The sequence below is a fragment of the Telopea speciosissima genome, chromosome 3 (assembly GCF_018873765.1).
Source record: "Telopea speciosissima isolate NSW1024214 ecotype Mountain lineage chromosome 3, Tspe_v1, whole genome shotgun sequence".
Classification (NCBI taxonomy): Eukaryota; Viridiplantae; Streptophyta; class Magnoliopsida; order Proteales; family Proteaceae; genus Telopea; species Telopea speciosissima.
Window position 1 is genome coordinate 14,506,939 of NC_057918.1, and position 23,839 is coordinate 14,530,777.

The 23,839-nt window shown below is 37.1% G+C and overlaps 1 protein-coding gene across 1 annotated transcript; it reads right to left on the reverse strand.

The window, feature by feature from the left end:
- Positions 1-12,576: 12,576 nt before the first annotated feature.
- LOC122654444 (mitochondrial import receptor subunit TOM5 homolog) lies at positions 12,577-19,489 on the reverse strand. Its single transcript, XM_043848530.1, has 2 exons — positions 19,349-19,489; positions 12,577-12,691 (listed from the first exon to the last, which is right to left on the reverse strand). The coding sequence occupies exons 1-2, from the start codon at positions 19,430-19,432 to the stop codon at positions 12,614-12,616; spliced, it is 162 nt and encodes a 53-aa protein (XP_043704465.1). The 5' UTR covers positions 19,433-19,489; the 3' UTR covers positions 12,577-12,613.
- Between the last annotated feature and the right edge of the window lie 4,350 nt (positions 19,490-23,839).

Here is a 23,839-nt window from a genome sequence, read left to right on the forward strand (position 1 = left end):
AGACCCCTTTCGCCTAATTCCAACTTATCCGTTAAAACCAGAGACAAACACCACCGGCGATGGAGGAGAAGCCATTAGAGAGAACGAGAAAGAGACGAGAGAGAGAGAGAGAGAGCGAGAGAATTTAGAAACGAATGAGACCGAGGGGTGTGAAGAGAGGAGTTTTAGCAGTCAAGGATTCTGAAATGACGAAAACACCCTCACCTAAAACTCAAAACAAAGAAAACGGACCTCGAAGGACCACGTGGCTGTCAGGAATTTCGCCACAGCGAAACGTGGGGCTGGGCGCCAGATTTAGCGGCGACGCCAAACAAGCGTCTCCACCTCTAACTTTAGGCGAGGGGGGCTAGTCTAATTGGGTTGTCGTAGGAACACGTGTCGTTCTGGGAATGTTGGAAAGACGAGAAAATGGCACGTGTCGGTAAGAGTCTGGGAGAGGTCTCGACCTCGTAAAGCCGCAACGTCTTTTTCTTCTCTCTCTCTCTCTCTCTCTCTCTCTCTATAGAATATCATATCATATAATAAATCTATCACTTTCTCTCTCTCCTCTTAGCTGTCTTCCAGAACTACGGACGCTTACCCCTGAGAGATTGACACGTAGTGGACAACCTCGCCTCTCGAGTTGCAGTTTCCGTCCGGGTCTCTTCGACCGAGGAATCGACCGTAGCCGAGGATCGTGGGGAATCTGATTCTGCCATCTTCCACAGATATTTAAAATGCGCCGTTAGCGTAGTGTAACAGTGTATTCCATGCGCAGGCTGCGCTTTAAAGACTTTTTAGTTCTAATCCAACGGTTGAGATCGCAAATCAAACACCAACAGCCTTGTTTGACGTGACGCGGCGTCAAAGGATTGAAGTCTCAAACAGATTCCTCGTGGAAAATCGGCGAGGTAATCGGATTTTTTTAGGAGAGAGAGAGAGAGGGAGGGGGTAGGGAGGGAATAGGTGGTCCCTATATGGGACGCGTGCCTCGGTTAATAAAGGTAGGACCCAGCGTCGCTCAAGTTGCACTTTTATAACAGGTACGGCAAAGGGGGGCCATGGACAACACGTGTCGATAGCAGATGTTAAAATCCACGTGTATCGAAGGAGTTATGGGCCCCGCAGGTTCAGTAGTATCAACTTGCTGAAGGCGACGTGTCGAGCATTGTCGCAGAGGTTGCTGACATCACGAGCTGTCGAGCGCACGCATTCTGTCAGAGATTATATATCATATATGAGAGAGAGAAAAAGAAGAAGGGAGGTGGGAGATCTTATCAAAAGATAATCCAGCCAGAGAGCGCAGAACACGTCAAGGTCGTACGTGGATTTACAGTATCAGGCGGGTCTCTCGTTGCCACGTGTATATATGCGAAACGACAAAAGTAGTTGAGCTGCCAAATGTTGATGCTGCGGTTAATTTAGATGTCACGTGTCACTTTTTCTTTCTCCTCCTCTCCTCGTATTCTCCACACTCTCGACTTTCGATATACAAATTGGGGGGGTCAAAAGTTTCGTTAAAACGAGTCAACTCACTCACCTCACCCCGGGGCCCAACGTATCTCGCATTTTGACCCGGTCCGCCCAATGTCAATTATTGACTCAGCTGGGTTATCAAGTGGCAGGTTTGGTTCGATTTTGATCCGTTTGTTTATATATTGGGTCGGACCAAAATTGGACCAATAAGATGTTTGATATACAAAGGCTAAATTGAAAACAATAACAATTGGTCCGTTTGGTCCATTAGGCCGTGTTTGTTTAGAGGGGTCTTAGTTGTGGTGGGAGTATTGGGGTGAACTTGCAAAAGCTCAAGAATGATCATTAAATGTTTTGTCTGCAAATGTGGCACTTCAGAGTATAAAATCTCACCCTTATCCTATCCAAATGGTGGGATTTTAGTTACAATTCATGAAAAAAAGTAATTTTACCTCAACATTTTAAACCCACCAACATGTGAGAACCTTCTTTCAATAATCTCACCTCACCTTCCTTGCAAACAAACGGGGCCTTTATTGATTTCTTTTATCGATCTGATCCCATCTTCTCATATAGAAAAGAAAAAATATAAAAAATAATGATATTGATTTTTATTTATTTTTCTAACCAAAGAGGGGATTTGCAAGACATTTAATAGGAGGGGCGGCTCGATCATTTCACACGTCTCTTGTGTGTGAGTGTATGAAAACATTGTCGGATAGCATTCTTTCTCTCATATAATTATCATTATCAATTGCATAAATAAGAAAGCCTCCATCCACTACATGGATGGAAGATTGTTTACATCTCAACAACTTCTAGTTTTTTTCTTTTTGAGCATGTTGTTCTTAAATTGGCCGATTATAAATAGATTTTTGATTGCATAGTTATATCTACCATGTGATACGTTGATGGGCTGAAATTTATGGGTAAGTAGACCCTAAGATCCTTTACTCACATTTTAAGTCTCAATTTACAAAATTTATCAAGCTGCAAAATAAAGTATTGTAAAATTATTAAAGATCCATTAGATAATAAAATAAATTTAAAACCAGCCAAAGAGATATGGTTAGATATACAAATGAAAGAAGCTGGAGATGACTGGAAATAAAGAAAATTAGAAATTACAAGAAATAAACTAATTGTAACATTACCAACATTTTGGATGGCAAGTAGATCACATATCTTACTATTTAGAAAGCCAATAATAAATAAAGCTGAAAAAAAATAGTTAAGTAATTAAATTAGTATATCCCTAGTATTATAAGAAGAACAAAAGTAATACACCCTTGGATCAAAAAATGATGTAAAGTAAAAGATCACCTCAATGTGTGGCCATTATTCTATGAATAAGAGCGGTTATATACTTTTTTTTTTTTTGGGTTGACCGTAGAAAATTGACTTCTAAAATATAACTGAAACAAAATTAATCTCAACAATAAAATATACCTTTCATTCTTCTTCTTTTTTTGGTCTTTTTTTGTGGTAGGAGTATACCTTTCATTTTCAATCCTAAAAAAAGGGTAAAAGTGAACGTCACCCCCTGTAGCGTAGCATATGCTGTTCCTGTGCCAAACATAAGGGCATGCAAAATGACTATCACACCCTTGATCATTTCTATCTTTCTAGGGGGTATTGCAGGAATGAGAATATTCGGTATTACAATAAATCGGAAAAACTGAACTGATACTCTTGATCGAACAGACTAAATACAACAAATACAATAAGAGCAATAAATGCAGTAAATCAGATCGATATTCCTAACCAACTAAACTAAACACAAAAAATTTAAGTAATAAATGTTGTAAACAAAGATTGGTGTTCAAATTTTATTTACAAAAGTACAAAAATGATGTATCAATGTAATGAATTTGAATGGAACTGCTATAATTTGTTATTAAGGAAAGTTTTCCTTGACCATGGATGAAGAAAGAATATCTTCATTCACATGTTTTAACGCTTTGATGGGATTTTTGGAATAGTACGTGATCCACCATATGATCTCATCCTTAATCCATCCATATTTTTGATGGATCAAAGTATCTTTTCAAAGTCTCATCTAATATGTATAAATATTACCATCCAATAGGCATGCGAAACGTGGCAAGGATAATTCTCAAATTGCAAGATACGTTAAGTCAACCTATCATATTGGGACTCCTCTACTGCCCCACGTATCACATCTAGTCTTTACTTTTATTAGGACCTTCCAAACTAAGATCTTCCATTTATAGCATCCTCCTATTGGGATATCTATTAGAGAACGAACTCTACCGTAAGACGGTTTAAGGAAACCTCCCACACAAGGACTCTCCATCATAATCTACATTCCATCAGAGTCTTCCACAAGGATCTAGTCTCCCTTTGGATGAATGCAAATTTCTCTATTATCACATGGCTCTAGGGATTGAGGAATCAATATCGAATAGATATTAATCTAGATTGACCCATATCAGATGAATTTGCCCATGATTCCATTTAAATTTGAATTTTATTTTTTTTTTTAAGGTTACCATTCTACTCTAGGTCCGTATCAATCCATTGATACGGGGTCGATCAGGAATCGATATTGACCCCTGCTACCGAAACAAATTGACAGATCCAATACCAATTCCTTGAACTATGCATGGATCACCAATAATTGGTTACATATGCTGCAAATTTGGGATCTTTATCCTCTCAATTACACTGTCTGTACTTGACGTCAAGTACATCTAACAGAGGAGGCAGAAATGACTATCCTACCTACCCCCTGCCCAAACACATTGCCCAAGGTGGGGTCCACCTCTCTCTATTAGATGTACTTGACGTCAAGTACGGACACTGTAATTGAGAGGATAAAAATTCACAAATTTGTGTGATATATTCCTATGGTTCCTAAGAATCTGTTAACCATAACCAATGAATAACATGTTGAGAGTATATCAAAATAGAGGAAGAGTAGAGATACTTTTATTTGATATATTTTTAGAAATGAATGAATCCAATCAGGAGTGAACAACTAAGATGATCTAGTCTTTAAAAGTAGTCAATGGAAGTGAGACGAAACATATCCATGGATGTGACACGTTACCTGGTGGGCACAAGAGGGAAGGGGGTGGACACGACAATGGCATGCACTTAGCCACTCACTAGTCTTTTACTACTAAAGTAATGCTATACGTACTTGTCATGTAGTGTTCGATGAGGACAGCTTTAATTTCCTTTTGGGTTCTTTGTTTTCTGCTCTCAAGGAAGGAGGGAAGGAAGGAAGGAAGAAACGGACCAGCGACAAGCAGTCCATCTCATCATCTTTTTTAAGTTACGAATATGCAACTTCTTGTTGAACAAAGATGAGAGAGAGAGAGAGAGGGGTACTTGTCACATCTCTCACACTTGTCATTTCTATATTTCATCATCAAAATGGTGCTTCTGACTCCTTACCCTTGATTTAGATTCTCTCCAATGAGGAGATCGCGCGATGAGACATCCAATGGTTGGACTGTTTGACATACATCCCGGCATATTCAATCACCACGCCCAAGAAGCGCGCCCTTTTACCCCATCTCTGTTGAGGTGAGGTGGTGGAGCTACTGGTGCTAGGCCTATGACGATTTATTTCTATCATCGCTATTACTTGAATCGATCAATATGTATTGATATTAGTGGACATTGATATCGATATTGATCTAATGTCATTCTTTGACATGGGTACGAAATCCCAGTGATACCCTTAGCTCAAAAGATATTGTATCAGTATTTTTTTAAGATAAAATCGTTTAATACGCCAATACATATCGATATTGATCCTGGTATCGATTAGTCAATTGATGTTTTATTTGTTTCTCTATTTTTATTTTTATTTTCTTATTTCAATTTTTCTGAATGGTTTACTTTGATTCAAAATAACAAGATCAAAGATCAAGTATAAGGAATCGAACATGGGATCGGCTTCCATTGATTAAGAATCAAATCGAAATGCAACATATTCTAAGAAATTGAAATTCAGAAAAAAGATTAATAAAAAAATATTTAAAATGTTTTTTTTTTTTTATAATTTAAATTCATTGGTGTTCTGCTGAGTGATAGGAATTCAAAAAAGGGTTGTAGACATTGACTAGAATTGAAATCGGGTTCGGCTATGATATCATTTGGTAGCATTTTGGCAAAGTGTTTCTAGTAATTGTTTTTTTATTATTTCATGAGAAAAAAAAAAATTTGTATAAGAAATGCACTTGATAATACCATTTTAATTTTGTATTCCTACAAAGTGAACTAGACTTTCTTAATAGAAATGGATAAGTATTTTAAAAATGTACTTTTCACTTTCGAAATAAATCGTTTTGCGAGGGGTAAATGCCCCTCGCTCCATTCTAAGAGGTGGAATTCAAGTACATCACTTCATGGCTCTCTGTCCTCTTCCTCTCTGTCTCTCTCTCTTTGGCCGGTGAGATCTCTTTTTCTTTCTTTCTTTCTTTCTTTCTTTAGTTATCAAAACGTGCACTTTTTTCTTATATATAGAGAGGTGTCAATATAATGTCTATCTTTTATCTCCAAAATATTGGAGAGATAGCATTTGCACCTCCCCACAAGTGCTTTGTGGCTTCATTGTTTGTGCAACATTGCTATTGATGTCACCTTGAGGCGGTGCTCTAAGTTAGGGATATAATAAAAAAACTTTATCAACGTGGGCCATATGGTTGAGAGAAAATCCAAATTATAAAAATGATTAATCCAATGAATGTACAACCAGTGTACACAACCATGAGTGTTTGACTAAATCAACTCCCAACGTGATTCAAATTAATTAACTTTGTGGCAATTAATAAGAATGGACCATGTAAGAGGTATTTCCCTTTAGTTTAAAATTTTAAAATAAGGACAATATTAACAAGATATGTAGTGGATTATTTCTTTAATTAAATGATGATATGACTTTTGTTAATAATTATTATTAATAAAATATTAATTTAATCCACCAATGGTTGTTGTTGTTAGTCTGCTCAGCTTCAACATTACAAAGAGAGGACCCACTTGACTACCCCAAAAGGCTCAATAGAAGAAATCAATTTAGTGGCTGATGTGGCTGGCTCAAACAGCAAGTATTGGATTATAAGATCAAGATGATTATTCACATAAATGGTTTTCTTGTCATTGTCAGACCCATAATCCAACTTGTATTTTACTCTCACTTAAATAATTAATAATTCTATTTTATTATTCCTAATTTTTATTTGGGAGAAAGAACACTATCAGGGCCCTTACAAGCAACGGACACAGGGGTGCACAAAATGATCGATGTACTCTTGGAATTTTCTGTCTTTCCATGGTGGTGCATCGATCATTTCGTATGCCCTTGTGTCTGGGTATAGGCGTAGCACATTGCATGCACCTAGGTAGCGTTCTCTTTCCCTTTTTATTTGGCAAAAATTATCTCAATATGAGATTCTTTCTACCAACTTTGTAAAAAGATTATGGTCACATAATTGTTGAGGATTGATGTCTTGTATACTATAATTTAAACTGGGGGTAATTTTGAAAATTGAATCTTTTTTGTTTTCCATTATGAGAGATTTATTAGGGTTATAGGAAATTTTTTGTAAATAATTTTTTTTTGTAACTATTCTTTCTTAATATAGAGAGGTGTGAGAAAGAGAGCTTGCAACCCTTTTCTCTATTGTTAGTGAAGACGCTGTCATCTCTATAGATAGAGGCACCTGATGACATTTTTTTGACTGTCAACTCAGTTGTCATGTCTAAAAACTGTTTTAAAACAAACCCTCTTATTTTTTTCGATAGAAAATAAAACAAACCTGACAATCATTGCCGGTGACCAGTGTCTTAAGGGCTAAAAAATTCACCAAACATACCAACAAGTTGATATATCTTTATAATTTTGTTTGGGCGGGTGGGGTTTAACAAGAATCAATTTACAAAGTGAAAGTATTTAAGTGAATGAGATCTCAAGTTGCAATAATAAGTGTGAGCCATTAATTTTCCTTCAAACAAAAAACTAAACAAATTTTCATTTAAAAGTATAAAAATATAAGGGAGAGGTTTTCATGCACGACCGCATGAGAGAAGAAACGGGTTACAATGTGTAAATAAAGGGGTTTGTCATTTCGGCCCCTTCATGTGAGAGGGCGACAAGACCGTGCACGGAACCTTTTGCCAAAAAATTTTAAAATTCAACTAAGCCTTTTCTTACATACTATACGCGTACCAAATTTATGGATTTAGCAAGATTAAAAGATAATAATATTCGATCAAATATATGTCTTTTGGATTAATTAGTCAACTTAATCAAAGCTCAACTAAGCCTTTTTTCTAATTAAATGGGATTAGTACAAAACTACAAAAGCTTCTGTTCCACCATTCAACTCTATTTAATACCAATTCATTGGTGGATTTGAAAATTCACAAAAAATAATAAATTGAACTCTGATTGAATCATATTTTTGAGTCCCATCAAAGTAAACATTTTTACTACTAATTTAATGATAAATGACATATGACCTGAAAAAAAGAAGATCTTTTAATTATAAATTGGTCTGCCAAAAAAAAAAATTATAAAAACTCAATCTTTGATTCTTGAGCACGTCTAATGGTGTGATCATGTGGAAGGACAGAGTGGGAGGCAATAACTATCACAAGTTGCAATAGTTGCAAGTTGCAATAGATGCAAGTTGCAACCCATGAGGTCATAAGATTTCCAGAAAAATCCTAGTCACTAAGAGAAGAGGTTCAATGCTTAAATCCACAACACATGAAGAGACAGTGGGGTTTCATTTTTAAATTAAATAGATGGACAAGTAGGTAAAAAACAACACCATCTTTTTCCCCTTTTTCTTCCCTTTTCTTCCCTTTTCTTCCCTTTTCCAATTTCTTTTCTCCAATCTCTATTATAGGTTAAGTTTTCCTGACATGGACACCAGTTAGGATGAACGGTACTTCTCTAAAGTTAATAAACATAGTTCATTGAACTTGATTTCCCAAGTTCATATTCATGTAAAATTAATGAAACAAGTTAAGAGAAAGTTGAGGAAATTGGGAGAAACAATGGTAATATAGTACTGGTTGGAGTTTGGACACCTTTATGAGTTCAATTATCAAATATTAATTCCATCCATCATTATCATCACCATGATCAGAATTCAGAAAAGGACATAGGTAGAGTGATTAAGAAATGTAACACTATCAATAAGAAATCTAAAAAAGATTGCTTGAAAAAGGAAACTGACAGCTTAACACTTTCCAACCTTTTCTTGCAACTTGTTGCAGCTGTTGGAGACCAGACCAGACCCAGCAGAAGAAGAAGAAGAATTGAACAAGAAGTTCTTATCTGCCACTACTTGATTGATCTCCCAAATTTTTATATTTGCTGACTTGTTAATGTTGAGAGCTTCTGGTCCCATAACTATAATGCTACTTTAGCTTTATAGGTTAGGTGTTTGACTAGTGGATCTTTTTAAGCTTATTAACATCAACAATCCTTTATTATGTTAACAGAATAGCTGATCAGGATAATACGCATACACCATGGTCCCCTTGGGACCAAGTGATGGGCCCCTTTCCTGATTTGGCTTGATGGGTCAACATAAACATCATCATGATTTATTATTTTAAAAAATAAAAATGTTGTTAATAGATAAAAAGGGTAAATGATCCCTACAACGGTCGCATCATTTGTTTTTTTATATTCTCTCTCATTCCTGACACTCTACCCTTGTATACGAACCATGTCCTACCCTCTTTCGAGCTCCTATTGTATTTTTATGTTATAGATAAAATTTTGTATTTTGTTCTATGTAACCATGGTGGGTTATACTGTGACTATCACCATAGGGTTTTGCCATACTATGCAAGAGCTGTTGTAATAGTATTTTGAACATGATTGAAAGTTTTTTACCATACAATACAACCTACATAATAGTTCAATTCCTTTGTATTATTTAGTCCATATCAAATCGTATCCTACGCAATGGTGGTTTTGATCATTTCACATGTGGGATCCAAGTGGGTCCCCCTATAAAAAGACCATGACCCCCCCCTCCTGTTTTTGGGTGTTTTTGTTGGGCTGGACTCTCCAGCTCCCACCACGACTGAAGGAGAACCAGATCCTCCACAAACTCGTAGGATACAAAGTAAAAGAAACAAAGGACAAGTAACAAGAATGCAGAAAGATAACGTTCACAATAGCCTTTGAGGCCCCAATCAAAGGTCGAAGCAGATCATTGAAGCGCCAAGGTCATAGTAAGATAGTCAGAAAAATCACCAAACAGGGAGCTCATGAAGACTCAGTGCTATAAGGATAGCATCACGGATCACTTCAACCTCCAGAGAAGTAGCTGAGAATACCTCGTCAACCTTTGTGAGTGTTACAGAGCACAAACCATCAGACTCGAAATTGACTTAGAAGTGAAACACCAGCAAAAGTGGGCTATTTGTCTGGGATTATTTCATATCGTTTCGTAATTCGGATTATATTGTGCTAAGCCGGACATAACACCATGACACCATGTCGTGTTCGGGTTGGTGGGTCATTATCATGTATTGTTCTTGTCAAATTAGTTTGTTTGGGCCAATTTAATAAGAGGTGGTGCTCTAGGATGATTAGAATCATTTGATGGCATTTTGATAATTTTATTAAAACTTTGATTCCAAGTTTGAGCAACTTTTATTGATTATTTTGGATTAAAATTTAGCCATTGAGATGTATGTGGGACTTCTATCACATGAGCTAACCTATGTACTACTTAGAAGGCTAGAAGCAATAGTAATGAATTATACTTTTCTTATGTGCCTAGTGGGACCCACTCTAGTGTATAAACGTTAAATTGGGTCAGTCTAATATGAGATAGGTTAAAGGGCTTGATTTAACGTATTCCATCAACTCTGGAGCATTTGACGTATCGGTCAAGTACCTAACTTTTGGTATCAAAGTTGGGCATCACGTCACAGGTTCGAATCACGGAAAGGGCTACCTGAAGTAGAGTGAAAGCCGTCAAGCTAAAACCCTGGAGCAAAGTGGCACTAGATTGGACCAACCTGGTATAAGATAAGTTAAAGGGTTTGATTTAACGCATTCCATCAACTCTGAAGCTTTTGGCGTACTGTTCAAATACCTACAAACTTCACTCGACACAGTGATATCTAGAAGGACCCATATGTAAACGCTGGCACTGTGCCCAGCTTGGGACAGTATCTCTAACACTCCCTATGGAAATGATCCCCCTGCCCTCCCCTTCCCACCCTCTCTATTGATCACAGCCTCTAGCTCCCGAAAAGCCAGCTGCGTGCCCAGCCCAACACTAAAACATTAATAACATATTACCAAACATAGGGTTAAACTACGGAACTACCCTGAATATGTGAATAAGCGATTTCATGTTTGTTAGATGGACAACCTTATTTGCATGGAGAACACGCTTTACTCATTTATCAATCAATCGATGCTTTAACTTTTAACAAGTAGAATTAACAGAGACCCTGGCCCCGGGTTAGGGTTGGGCAATTAATAAATTTTGAATCTCGCCAAACCTGAGACCCAAAATAATTCTAAAGCAGTTCTAACTAAACCCAACCAAGTCCGCATTCTCATTTTTAATCTTCTAAAAAATAAAATTAAAAAGTTTTGGATCTGATCACTTGATCCTCTCAAGAGAGAACGCTTTCAAAAGTTTTTTTTCCTTACTGTTTCTTTGTGACTCTCTCTTTTCTACCCCTGTTTTAAAAGCTTGACATGGGGGTTGTCAGCCAGTTGTCCCCGATCAAATTTTGGTTTTTTTTATAGAAGAGTAGTCCACTGATTACAAGCCATGGTTACCGTTCTACAATCAAGTTCATAACAAACAGGCTACAACCGGACTCGAACAAGAATGCATATTTTAACTCTCTAGAATAGTTACTGTCTGAATTAAAAGTCAGTAATTTTTTACTTGTTGCATTATAATACCAAATTTTTATCCTGTCCAGTACAGTTATCCAGTTCCTTTTATAGATAGGTGGAAATGACGATTTAACCTTACTCGAGCAGTGTGTTCAAACAGGGGGTTAAGTCATCATTTCCATCCCCCTATTAGAAAACCAAACAACTATTCCACGCATGGAACCGGAGAGAATAATGATCCCATTATACCCTTTATTTCCCTGTAGAGGTGGTTTCTTTTGATTGACTGATTTCTGAGCCCGCCATCATCCTCTCTCCACTACAAATGGGGAAACCAACTATCATACACATGAATACAGATGGATCCTCTATGAACCTCAAACACCCTTGCTCCAAATTACAATCACACGTTTTGGTACCCTCCTAACAAGGAGATAATTGGGCTGATAGAGGACATCTCTACAAAACAAGGTAAAATAACCTTAAGATCAAAAGGAAAAGGAGCAGTAAGAGAACACCCACTGACGGATGTAGTGGGGATTGCAGTGACTACAGCTACGCTGGTGATAATTATGTAGGCTGTGGTGGTGGATATGGAGAGTGGTGTGCGGTAACTAGCCGGAGGTTACAGTCTCAAGATTGCTGGAGGAGCAGCAGGGTAGAAATTTTGAACGGCATCGATCAGCGCCTGATGAATACAGTATCTACAACCACTTCCAACCGTTTATCAAACGGTCGATTCAGTTTTGGGATTTATGTGTTTGGGCCAACTTCTGGGACCGATACAATGAAGTACTTTCCTCCCCACTACGTGAAGTGAATACTTTATTAATTAATTCAAATTATTCTAAAAGGGGAATTGTGGCTAGTTATATGAACCCACCATTACTTTACCGCTAAGATACATTAAAAAAAATTAGTAAAATTTAAGGGTAAAAGAACGCTACCTGATTGTGTGGCTCCTATTCCCAGACACAAGAACAAAATATCATCCTGCACCTACAAAATCAAAAATCACATCTATATTGATACCCCTGCATGTGCTCTCATTGGCCCCTGCGATGGTACAGGTGCTACACAACCAGGCAGCAATCTCTTGCCCTCCAAGAAATTATAGGAACTAAATCATCAATATATTTTTTTTAATCTGGCATTCGAGCCTCAAATACATGATAAAAGATCATAAGAATTTTGCCAATATTTGAAAAGTTCAAACAATCCTAAAATCGTCTGATTTTGATTAGTCCATCTCAAAAAGAAAATGAGAGAATACCACAACCATGTTTTTCGTCAAACGGCCATGAGATCACCAAAATTGCGCATCAGAAGGATTGATCCAGCAAAAAGTCCAGTAGCTCGCAACAGTTTCTGAAAAAGAATCAAAGTTAATCATGCAGCCAATGTTCACTGGCGCCCCCAAAAAACAACTACATATACAAGGGCATACAGCAACAACCACGGCAAGCTCAGTATAGCCAACTGTGGTTACACTGAGCAAGAGCCTAAAATGCATACACAATTGGTATGGAATCACTACTAAATCCAATAACAGATATAACAAAACTCCTACAACTAAACTGAGTTTTTGAATCATTTAATTCAGTGCTGTGAATTACTACCCCCCCCCCCCCACACACAAAAAAATTCGGTACTGTGAGCCATATTTTCTAGTCAGTATATAGACAAAAACAATGGTTCCAGCAGCATAATCTCAAACCATGTGATAAGAATCAGCTTTCGCTTCACCTCAGTATTAGGCCCATTGTTTGGTCAAACAAGCCTCTTGTGACAAGAACTGGTGCACATGGATATAGAAGCCAAGAAAGGATAAAAATAATTTTTCTCTAAGGAACTACAAGAAGTACTAAGATCACAACTATACGAGGCAGTAGGGTAAAATTGTAAGCACAAATTTATTATCATCTCCAATGGCCCAACCCCTATCCTACACAATTTTTTTATCCAAACAGTCAACCGATTAATTGATACACCCAAGCAAATAGCAAGTACTTAGAAAAGAACAGTCGGAACATGACGTGTCTGTAAAACAGTTCAAGTCACAACAAAGTTGGCCACCCTGAGACAGAAAGACAATCTTTACGGTAGAATAAAATCATGTATTAAACAAAAAAAATGCACAAAGTTAGTGAATTAACTTAACCATTCTAAGACACAAGAAAGCTTCAAGGATATGGAACCTGAATTGAATTTGAAAAAATTCCAACACAGACCCAGCACTAAGCAGAAGTTAACAAAGAGCAACTCTAGGACAATCTTAATATCTTGAAATTGCCATCAAGAGGCCAAGACTAGATAACTCCACATAAAGAGCCAAAGATTTTTGTCGGAGATAGATCGCACCAAAGCATACCAATTTGGCTGGTCAAACATAATATTGACGGTTGACACATGAACATAAGAAAACAAAAGCTCCATTTGGTTGCAAGGGAAAAAAGAGAAGTGAAGTGAAATCAATTTGATATGAAAAAGAAATTATTTGTAATCATTACCTCACATGTTGGTGGTGCAACTAACTCCAAAACATACCAACTTTGCTTATTAAATTTCACTTTATTTTGCAATCAACTTCCTTTGATTTGATAAGTAAACAATTTCTTTTACCTTGAAAAGTATATTTACCAAATATGGTAATACTTTTAAGCAGCTTACACAATCATGATTACAAAAAAATCTTTTTTCTTTTCAAAACTGATTTCACTTCCCTTTACTTGAAACCAAACAGAGCCAATGGCATCAACTTCACATTGTATCATGAATATATGCAACTTTTTTGCACAGGCTATGCGCTGGACTAAACGACGTGTGATCATTTCCAATTTACAACACAAAAACTTAGTGAATAGGTTAAACCCAACGATAATGAAGCAAAACCAATTCAAAACACCATTTTTACCCTTTCATTCATTCTATTTTTTTTTCTTAACCCGTTTTCTTTTTTTTTCTTTATATTAGAGTTTGGGGTTTAAGACTTTTGGAATGGCTTAATAAGTTATCCCCAAAATATTGGCACAGGGGGAAAAATTAAATGGGCTAGCGTACCAAAGTAGATATGTGGACCAAGGTTTTAGGCTCGGTCACCCATGGTTTCAACCAGCCAAGACTCGACAAGTTAGTATATTCTTTCCCGAAAAGACTCGGTGGTGGGTTTTAAGGGGGCATATGGCCAAGATAGGTTCTGAAACTTGACATCCACCCTATTTTAGGCCTTATAAACACAAAGGAAACATTAGTTTTTACAACTTCAAACACAAAATGGTACTTTGACTTCGGACCCTAGGTTGGTAGTCTATGACGTAGGAGAGCGCTCAACCCTAGGCTATTCCACACAATATTTAAAACTCATATAATTACAGTAGAGGTGTAAAACAACATAATTAAGCATTAGGAATTAAAAAACACCAAACCATAAACCATTTAATGCATTAGGCATCGTATACATAATCACACACGGTTTGTTACCAATTATTAGAAACTTAGAAAGAGACGTAGATTAAACAAATACAAGTATAACAAGTTCTAGGATCCTAGTAGTTAGTATTGAAACATGTTGGGCCGGATCATCAAAACGACCATGTTGTTGTTGTTGTTGTTGTCGAATCAAGCTCTACTCTGATTGAATCACAAACGCTGGCCATGACATATTATGCTGGAAGTAATGCCCGAACGTGTGTGAAATACAACTCTTGGTTGGTGCCCGTGGAACTTAGGGTATATATCTCTAAAACGTAAGGAACTCAATCGAGAGCCACTGCTACTAGTTGGTGCCCGTGGAACTTGAACCGACACCGCCATGTATAGCTTGGGGGGGGGCGCGGGAACCCAAAGATGTTTACCTAACACTAAATTTGAGAAGAAATACAACTCTTTTGTTCTTGAAGCTTCAATCAACAATATCCAACCTTCAATCTTAAATCTTCAGCAGTTTATGTGATTCCTAACAAAAATAGTGAAAAGCACAAGTTTGGAGTTTTTAAAACCAGAGAGGCGTAATATGTCGAGTTATGTGAGTTTTGTCGAGTTCTAGGTCGAGGTATATATACTCATGATATTGGGCCTGGTTCAACTGAGATGAACTGAAATCGAAACAAGTATCGAAATCTCGCCCAGATAGCGAGATCTTGGTTTTACATATCGCCATGCATCTCAACTCGCTAGGCCACGAAACCAAGATAAAAGCGAGATCTCGCTGAGATCTTGTACCATGATGTGGACTACCTTAAGAATCAAGGATAATATATTCCTTATAATCAGATATTTGCTTGAGCAGCAAGGGTTGATAATATGCTAATCAACAATGTAAACCACAACCAAGGCAGTCCAAATCAACGATCATATAATAAGTATTCAGGAAACATAAATTTGTGAATGTAACTTCCAATTGGGGAACCCATACCATGCCTAAAGAGTTTTGTTGCATTTGGTTTCCTTTCCTGGTAAAATTGGGAAAGGAAAACCGTTCACTGAAGGAAACTCTTTTCTCACCACTTGTCCTTCCAAGTCAACCAGACAACATTGTGAGAGAAACCCTTCCCTCATTTTTTCTGATGCAGTTAACGGTGTCCAATCGGGACAATTGGGCCTTAGAATAAAGTATTTTGGCCCATAATTGGGTTTTATGGGCCATGGATAATGTAGAACTAATAGTAGGTTTTGCTAGTGGTGAACTTACCTTGCTCATATCTTAAGCTATATCCAAGATCTGTTACAGAAAAATAAGGCAGCAGAAAATCTTCTTCCGTACCTGTAGCAATCAACAGAGAAGGAGGAGAAGCAAGGTGCCACAGGAAGAGACATACGAAGGAGAAAGAAGGGAGCAAGAAAGTAGCATATTGCTACCCAAGAAGAAATTTCAGATCAATAAAAGAGAAGACTATCAATCTGCTAGGGAGAGAAAAAAAGGATGAAAGGAAATCGGGGGAGGGGGGACAGGAAGAAAGAGGAGAGAAAAGAGATCAAAAGTGGAAAGAATCACTCTAAATTTAAAAAGTTCACAAATCTATTGCATTATTAAAACCATGGAGTGATGGGTTGGTTACATTAATATTTTTTATAAAAAAAAAAAAAAGATAGAATCTCCTAAATTGACTCTAAACCTTCCTAAACTAAAAACACTTCACTTAAAGGACTCTCTTAATGTAGTACTGATTTGAGCAGTAGCCAATAACAAGATCTTTCTATCAAAGGAAGTTACAGATTAGGGGTGATTTCAAATTAGATAAAATCAGATGGTAGGTTAGGGTTGAGAGTGAGGTCAAGGGGTAAGGGGGGAATGATTGTTGAAAACTTCACTCCAAACGGGCGGCTAAAACAGTAGATATGAGGGATTCCTAGTACAGATAGGATTGGAGGATAAAAGTGTAAATTAGGTTCTGAAATTAGGTTTTAGACTATGATATTTAGCTACTGGTTTCAGACTTGAAATAGGTCCGTAAACAGAGGTCAAATCAGGATAGAAAACAGATTCGAGTTTGGGTCTATGGAAGGTAAGTGTGTTAATGGGGGGCAGGAGAAGAATAGGGATAGTGGAAATACCTTCAAATCTGACCACAGGAATTAGGTCAAAATTGAATCGAGTTCCATTCTAGGGTTGATGAAGGTATGGTAGAAATCTTAGGTTAATGAAGTGGCTGGTTCGCTTATCTAGAAAAACACCTAGTATTTGATCTTCTAGAAGGGGATTGGTTCTAGTTGCAGAAAATTGAAGTTCTTACTTTTTAATGGCTATGACTGAAATAGTAACAAGAACAATGGAACCACTACTAGTAGATGAACAAGAGCACAAGAATGATCCACCTGGACTTCACACCGCAAGATATCAATCGGATCAAACACCGATTCATTCTTCCTCGATCATGCACAAGAACTTCTTCACAAGAAAGACAAGTTGTAGAACAGCAGCTTAGATTTTTTTCTTTTTTTTTCTAAAATTCGTGGAGTTAAGAGGAGCCCCACGACTTGCTTTATTTAAAGGCCAAGTAGTCCATAACAACATAAACTTAGTAAAATTTAAAAATACAACCTCTCTTATGCATGGAGAGATGTGCACCCAATTTACTAGCATAAACTTATTAAAATTTAAAAATAAAATGACTTAAGTTGAACCAACATTGGACCAGAATAGGAGCATGTGGTTCAACTAACAAAACAAAGGACTTAAAATAAACTAAATATGGAAACAACCATAACTGTCTTTGGTAGGTTGGTTACATTGATATTTATTAAAAATCTCCTAAAATGACTCCACTAATGACTCTTAACCTTCCTAAACTAACTTAAAGGACTCTTCTAGATTAAACTAACTTTACTACTGAATAGCACATGAGACCTATGTAATCTTATTTTATGTACTCAACCACGTGATGGGTGGGTTGGTTACATTGATATTTATAAAAATAGAGTTAAAAGCTCCTAAATTGACTCCACTAGTGACTCTTAACCTTCATAAACTAACTTAAACACTTAACTTAAAAGGACTCTTCTAGATTATAACTCGGCTACTTAAAAGCACATAGGATCCACACAATCTTCTCCATGTACTTAATCCCGTGTAACCCTTAAATCCTGACTTTTGGGCTTATAAAAGAGGCCCATTACAATTTTAAAAAAAAAACATAAAAAAATAACAAGCCCAAGGCTCATAAAACCCAACCATGGACCAAAATAAAGCATTCTAAAGTCTGATAAGCCTGATTGGACATTGTTAACTGCATCATTAGGCTTGTTATTTTTTATTTTTTTATTATAATGAGCCTCTTTTATAAGCCCAAAAATTACGATTTAAGGGGTACACGATTCATTAGTGGAGTGAATTTAGGATATTTTATCTCTATTTTATAAATAGCAATGTAACCAACCCACCCTCTCCACGAATTTTATTGGAATAGATTAGTTTTGTTTGGAAAATTGGCTTGTGTGGTGAACTCTCTCTCACCACTCTCGTTTTCCCTCCTCTCACTTACCTTGCGAGCTGTCTTCTTTCTCTTTCTCTTGGTAAGATTTCTCCTATCACATCATTCTCTATATTTCCTCCCAATTGCAACCTCTTCCTTCCTAATTTCTCTCCTAAACTTTCTCTTTCTTCCCAATTATACTTATTCTTCTTTAGATCTGGATTTTCAGATCTGATCCTCCCATTAGACAATATCACCTTTTCTCCCTTTTCATTCATATCTTATTTCTCATCTACACTGATTTATAGCTTATTTCCTTTCTTATTTTCTCCATTTATTTTTCTGCTTTCTACCCTGACGGTAAGCCTTGTCCCATATATTTTCTCCCTGAAATTTCTTCACTAGCCTTCATTATCATACCTAATCAGATCTGGCCATATCAACCATCAGATTAAAATTTGTTTCCACCAGTCCTTAATTGAGCCCATCGCTTGTAGATCCATCATTTGACCTGCATTATTTTCCCTTCCCACACATGTTCCAGGAATGTAACCAAACACAGTGTTAAGGAGAAACGATTCTCTGTCGCTCTGACTGCTGAACCACTTCAAACTCACTAGGCTCTGGTTATGAGAATAAACAACCGAATATAAACCCCTGTACGGAGTATTGTCTAAGGCATCATCTTATGTGACTTTTTAGAACAGTGAAGAAACAAAACTCTAGATATATTGCTTCATGTAGGTCTCAGATGCAAGTGGCATAATCATTGACAGTGAATTGCATCAACGCTACTATACTGCACATTAAAAATCTAACACAAGCAAGCTATGATAGATAAAAGGGCATGAATAAGCGCTGAGCCAGACCAATTTGAGATTCTACCATAAAATTAAATAAAAGTATAATAATGAGGATAACAGTCGAATGCATCGTCACCAACACCAAATTCAGATTCAAACGGCCAAACCAGAATCGTACATTAATCACTAATCGCAAACAACCTCAGATCATAAAAAATGCTTAACTATTAGAAATAAGAGGATGAAACGTAACCACATAGGGTTCTTAAAACAAAAACAAATCCATAACAGAGCGTGAGTGAATAAATTACCATGTTCATGGCCCATTGCTCCTCGCTTTGCGGTTGCCATTTCCAGAACTTTAACTTCTCCAGGGAAATAACAGAGTTCGCCATGAAAGCTCGCGTTCTTCTGGGTTTCAAGGATTTGGAACCTGAGAGGGTTTTAGGTTTTGGCGGATCTAGAATGCGCATTCTTTCCATTTTATATAACTGGCCTGCTTTCTCTGCGATGGTAAAAAAGTAATATTACAAAGAGCCGGACTGCGGAGTACGAACATTACAAATTACAATAGAGTTACCTGGGCTGGGCTGGGCCGCTGAGGTATATATCGAAAGCGTTGTCCAATTTGTTGACTTACATATCCAAGCCCACTATGTAAATAATTGGTTGATTTAGTAACAAATTCTTTAGAAAATAAATGGAGAAAACAACCCTGCCCGACAGCGTGGTGCCTGCACCGAGACACAAAGGAAGGCAAAATGATTACCCCACACTAGGGGTGCAAGTTTGGCCCTATTGGCCCGAACATGCCCTGAGCCCGAACAGGGCTTGTGCTAAAGATTTATAGCCTTGAGGGCGGGTTAGGGTCAGAAATGTCTGGCCCTGAGTCAGGGTCAGGTCGGGTCCGGGTTGAGGCCTCGGGCTCAGCCTGACCCTGATTTTGGCCTTGCTTTTTTGCCCTGATTTTTTACCCTGAGTTTGGCCCTAATTTTGACCCTGATTTTGACCCTGAACGTGGCCCTGATCTTGACCCTGATCTTGGCCCTGATCTTTGCCCTGATGATGACCCTGATCTAGACCCTGATTTTGAACCTGATTATGTATAATGATAATATGATATTATATTATATAAGAAATTATTAATGTAACAAATAACAACTAACAAGGGTTCATAAATAAGACTTTTAAGTATATTATATAATCTATAATCAGGATTAGGAATGATTAATGTGTAAATTCATTGAACAAATAAAAGGCTGAGAGAGTGAGTGACTGGGAGGTATTAAAGGTCTGAGGGGAACACAATAAAAAATTTGACATCTTAAGTACAAATGCAAAGCAACATCACAATGCAAAGAAAAAACCAAATTAATTAATTCTTAGATGGAGACAATTATTCCAACATAATGCAAAATATTTTGTGCAAAAAAAAAAAGCCAAATAAAAGATAAGCAAATCTCCACATTCAAGGGAGTACTCTTTAGTCTTTCCCATATGAGGAATTGTTGAGTCAAAATTTGGCATCTTTTGTATGCGATCTATCTTGAAATGTTTGTTTATTGTTGGAAATATTACATTGATGGAACTTTTTTAATGTGAAAACTAGATAACTTATTAACTGTTGACATGTAAGTTTGATATTAATTAGCTTTGTCATGAGTAATGGGATAAAATTTGCAGTTGGAGTGAGTGTCATTGTTAGTATTTGCTATTATGTTGATCATTCATTTGACAACAACAACATTTCTTGTTGGAAATTTTCATTATTTGATTGTTATAGTTATAGTTATAAAAGTATTAGTGGTTGGAGTTTGGTTTACTTTCATTAAATTTGTTTTTCTATACCAGTTAGCAGGTAATGCATGTTGTTATTTGATAATGAAAATTTTATAACTTTATATCATAAAATGAGATAGTGCTACTTGCTTGTGAGAAAGCATGCGTGGTCATGGCTAGGCTTATAGATATAGTCTGTTTGCATTCTATACAATGAAAGCATTTAGTCTATCAGGATCAGGGTCAGGGTCAGGGCCAGGCTCAGGGTCAATAGGCTAAGCTCGGCCCAATCAGGGCCAATCAAGGCGGGCTTGGACTGGGCTTGGCTCGTCAGGGTCAGGGTCAGGGCGGGTCTGGGCCGAGCTAAGGGGACTCAGGGTTGGGCTAGGGTTTTAAAAAGCCCGCCCCAACCCGATCCTGCTGCAGCCCTACCCCACACCCTATGAATGCGAAAACTCCCTCTCAAGTTGATGCTCTTGCGCATGTTGTGATTGACCCCAGTGCTACCACAAGGGCCATGCTGTCAAGCAGAGAACCCTCTCTTTCAATTAAAATAAAAAAAAAAAAAGAAAAAAGTTATAGCAAATGTTTTTTTTTTTGGGGCAAGATATCTCTATTTGGTCACATGGTCTCTACACAAGCATCGGAGTAGCTACCCGGGGGTAGAGGCATCAATTTACAGTGCCCTATGAGAGGGCGTAAGAAAGATTGATAAGGAAAAGCAACTGCGATACATTGTGGGGGATGATGTTGATTAGAAATATGGCCACAACAAATGCTAACAACCATTGTTGCGTTAATAGAGGTTGTAGAAAGTTGGGTTCAATGGGTAACCAGATACTAAATAATTAACAAAATGCCCTGTCATATTTATATTGTCCTCCCATTAACACTAAAATAGTATGATTAAAAGGTAAAACTCTTTAGGTTCTATATGTTTAGGAGTGAAATGATAGGGGGAAAAATAATTACAAGTGAAGTAAAATTGAAAAAATTTACATTTAAAATTTCCTTGTCGATGGATGAAACAAGGCCAATAGATTTTATTCTCATTGTAACCATGTTGAAAAAACACCTGAGTCAACCCCCCCACCCCACTCCCAAAAAATAAAAAAGGAAAATAGAAAACCTGGTCAGGAGTCCTGAAGACTCAGAACTAGTCATATGGCTCTGATTTCAAATCTCTCCCATTCCTTTCCTTGATAGATATCGATCAAGAGATCTTGCCTCTGCGAGTTGGGAGGGACTGTTCTTCAATGAGAGGGAGATGGGAGAGACAATTCTTCTAGTCATATGACCTTGTTCATGAAACATAGCAACATATTGTCATGACAATGCCTACATCTAAATCTCCAAGGCTAGATGACTTCTCAAACTACTTATTTCACAAAATATTGAACTTGATTTATACTTCAATTAACATTAAAAAAACAAAAAAGAAGAAAGATTTCTACCAATAATATAGGGGAAAAAAAAGGCATACCTAGTGCACGAATCTCCCGTCATACGTTGTTAGGGGAGGTTCATAATGTACGTAGCCTTATCCCCTCTTGGAGGAGGATGTTTCCATACTTGAACCTGCAACCACTAGGTCGCAATGGAGCAACGTTACCATTGCACCAAGGGCCGCCCTCTACTGATGTTATACCACTAGTTCAATTTTTTTTGTCATGGCATTTCTCTTGAGAACTCAACGTACATACATCACTTTGATTCCTTAAGTTCTATAAATCACCCCCACCAATTAAGGAATTTGGACCATAAGTCATTGTAATTTTTAATTACATAGTGCATTTAGTAAGGGACTATATATTCAAGACAATGTCTTTATCAGTCATGAGATCTTGCACTGTGTGCTTAAGAAAAAATAGAGGTTATTTTGGTTATATAGTAGTCAAGTTGGACATGAGTAAGGATTATGATAGCCTTTTAATGAGATTTTATCCGACATACCTTAAGTGCCTAGACCTTCCATCGATGATGGATCCAAATGGTTATGTTTTGTGTGAAAATTACTCAATTGTCAATCCTTCTTAATGGTTTTCCATTCGATTTATTTTCTCCTACCCGAGTTATTTGACAAGGAGATCCTCTCTCACCATATTTATTTATCATTTGTGTTGAATTATTTTCTTCCTATATAGCCATCGCTCAACATCATAAAAAGAATTCATGCTATTCGACGTACAAGATGCAATGAGGCTACAATGAATATGGCTTTTGTTGATCTCATTCTATTTGGTAGGGTTTGCTTGCAAGAGTCTTGTGAGATGTGAAATATATTTGACACGTATTACATATTTTATAGTCAAACTCTGAACATCAACAAGACCAGTGCTCAGTGTAGTACTAATGTGTTCTCCATCCCTATCTCAATAATATCATCTAAAAACTTTATATGTTATGGAGTCTTACTGCTAATGATCAGTTTTTGATCTCATTAGCATACAGATCAGAAAGCTCTTGATGATGCTATGGGACTCTAGTCCTACCATTTTATTCTCTATAGGTGGACTTTCAATATGTTTGTTTACTTTGTTATGTAAATCTTTTATTTGATAATTAATTAAATTCTTTTAAAAAAAAAAAAAAAAGACAAGAAAACTCTATCTGGTCGTGTGGTCTCTGCATCAATGCGAGGACCAATGGGACCATATACGCAAGCATTAGGGGGTGGAATTCACCTGGTAGCTCTTTATTAACACACGAGGTCGTTCTTGTTCAATGGCTTAGATTTAATGATTATGGTCTAATGAACCTCGATGACAGAGATATTTCTGTAACCTCCGCCTGAGATTTTTGAATAAAAAATTAGAAAAATTAAAGATGTTTGCGTCTTCCAAATTCCCGATCGATTCCAACTGGTTTCGAGTCTTCGTCTTACGACTTTACGAGTCGCTCAGGATCTTGCGACTCGGTAACCTGTGTAACTCTGTTATTACTTATTACAATTTTACAAGTTACAACGTTAGTCGGTTACGAGTCACGACTGACGAATTGGAACTAATCCTCCATGTGTACGA

Excerpts from the sequence above, each read along its gene's own strand:
- LOC122654444 (XM_043848530.1), bottom strand. The coding sequence starts at position 19,432 with ATGGCGAACTCTGTTATTTCCCTGGAGAAGTTAAAGTTCTGGAAATGG. Across the intron at positions 12,692-19,348 it reads AGCAATGGGCCATGAACATG|AAACTGTTGCGAGCTACTGG; the intron begins GTAATTTATTCA and ends ATTCTTTTTCAG.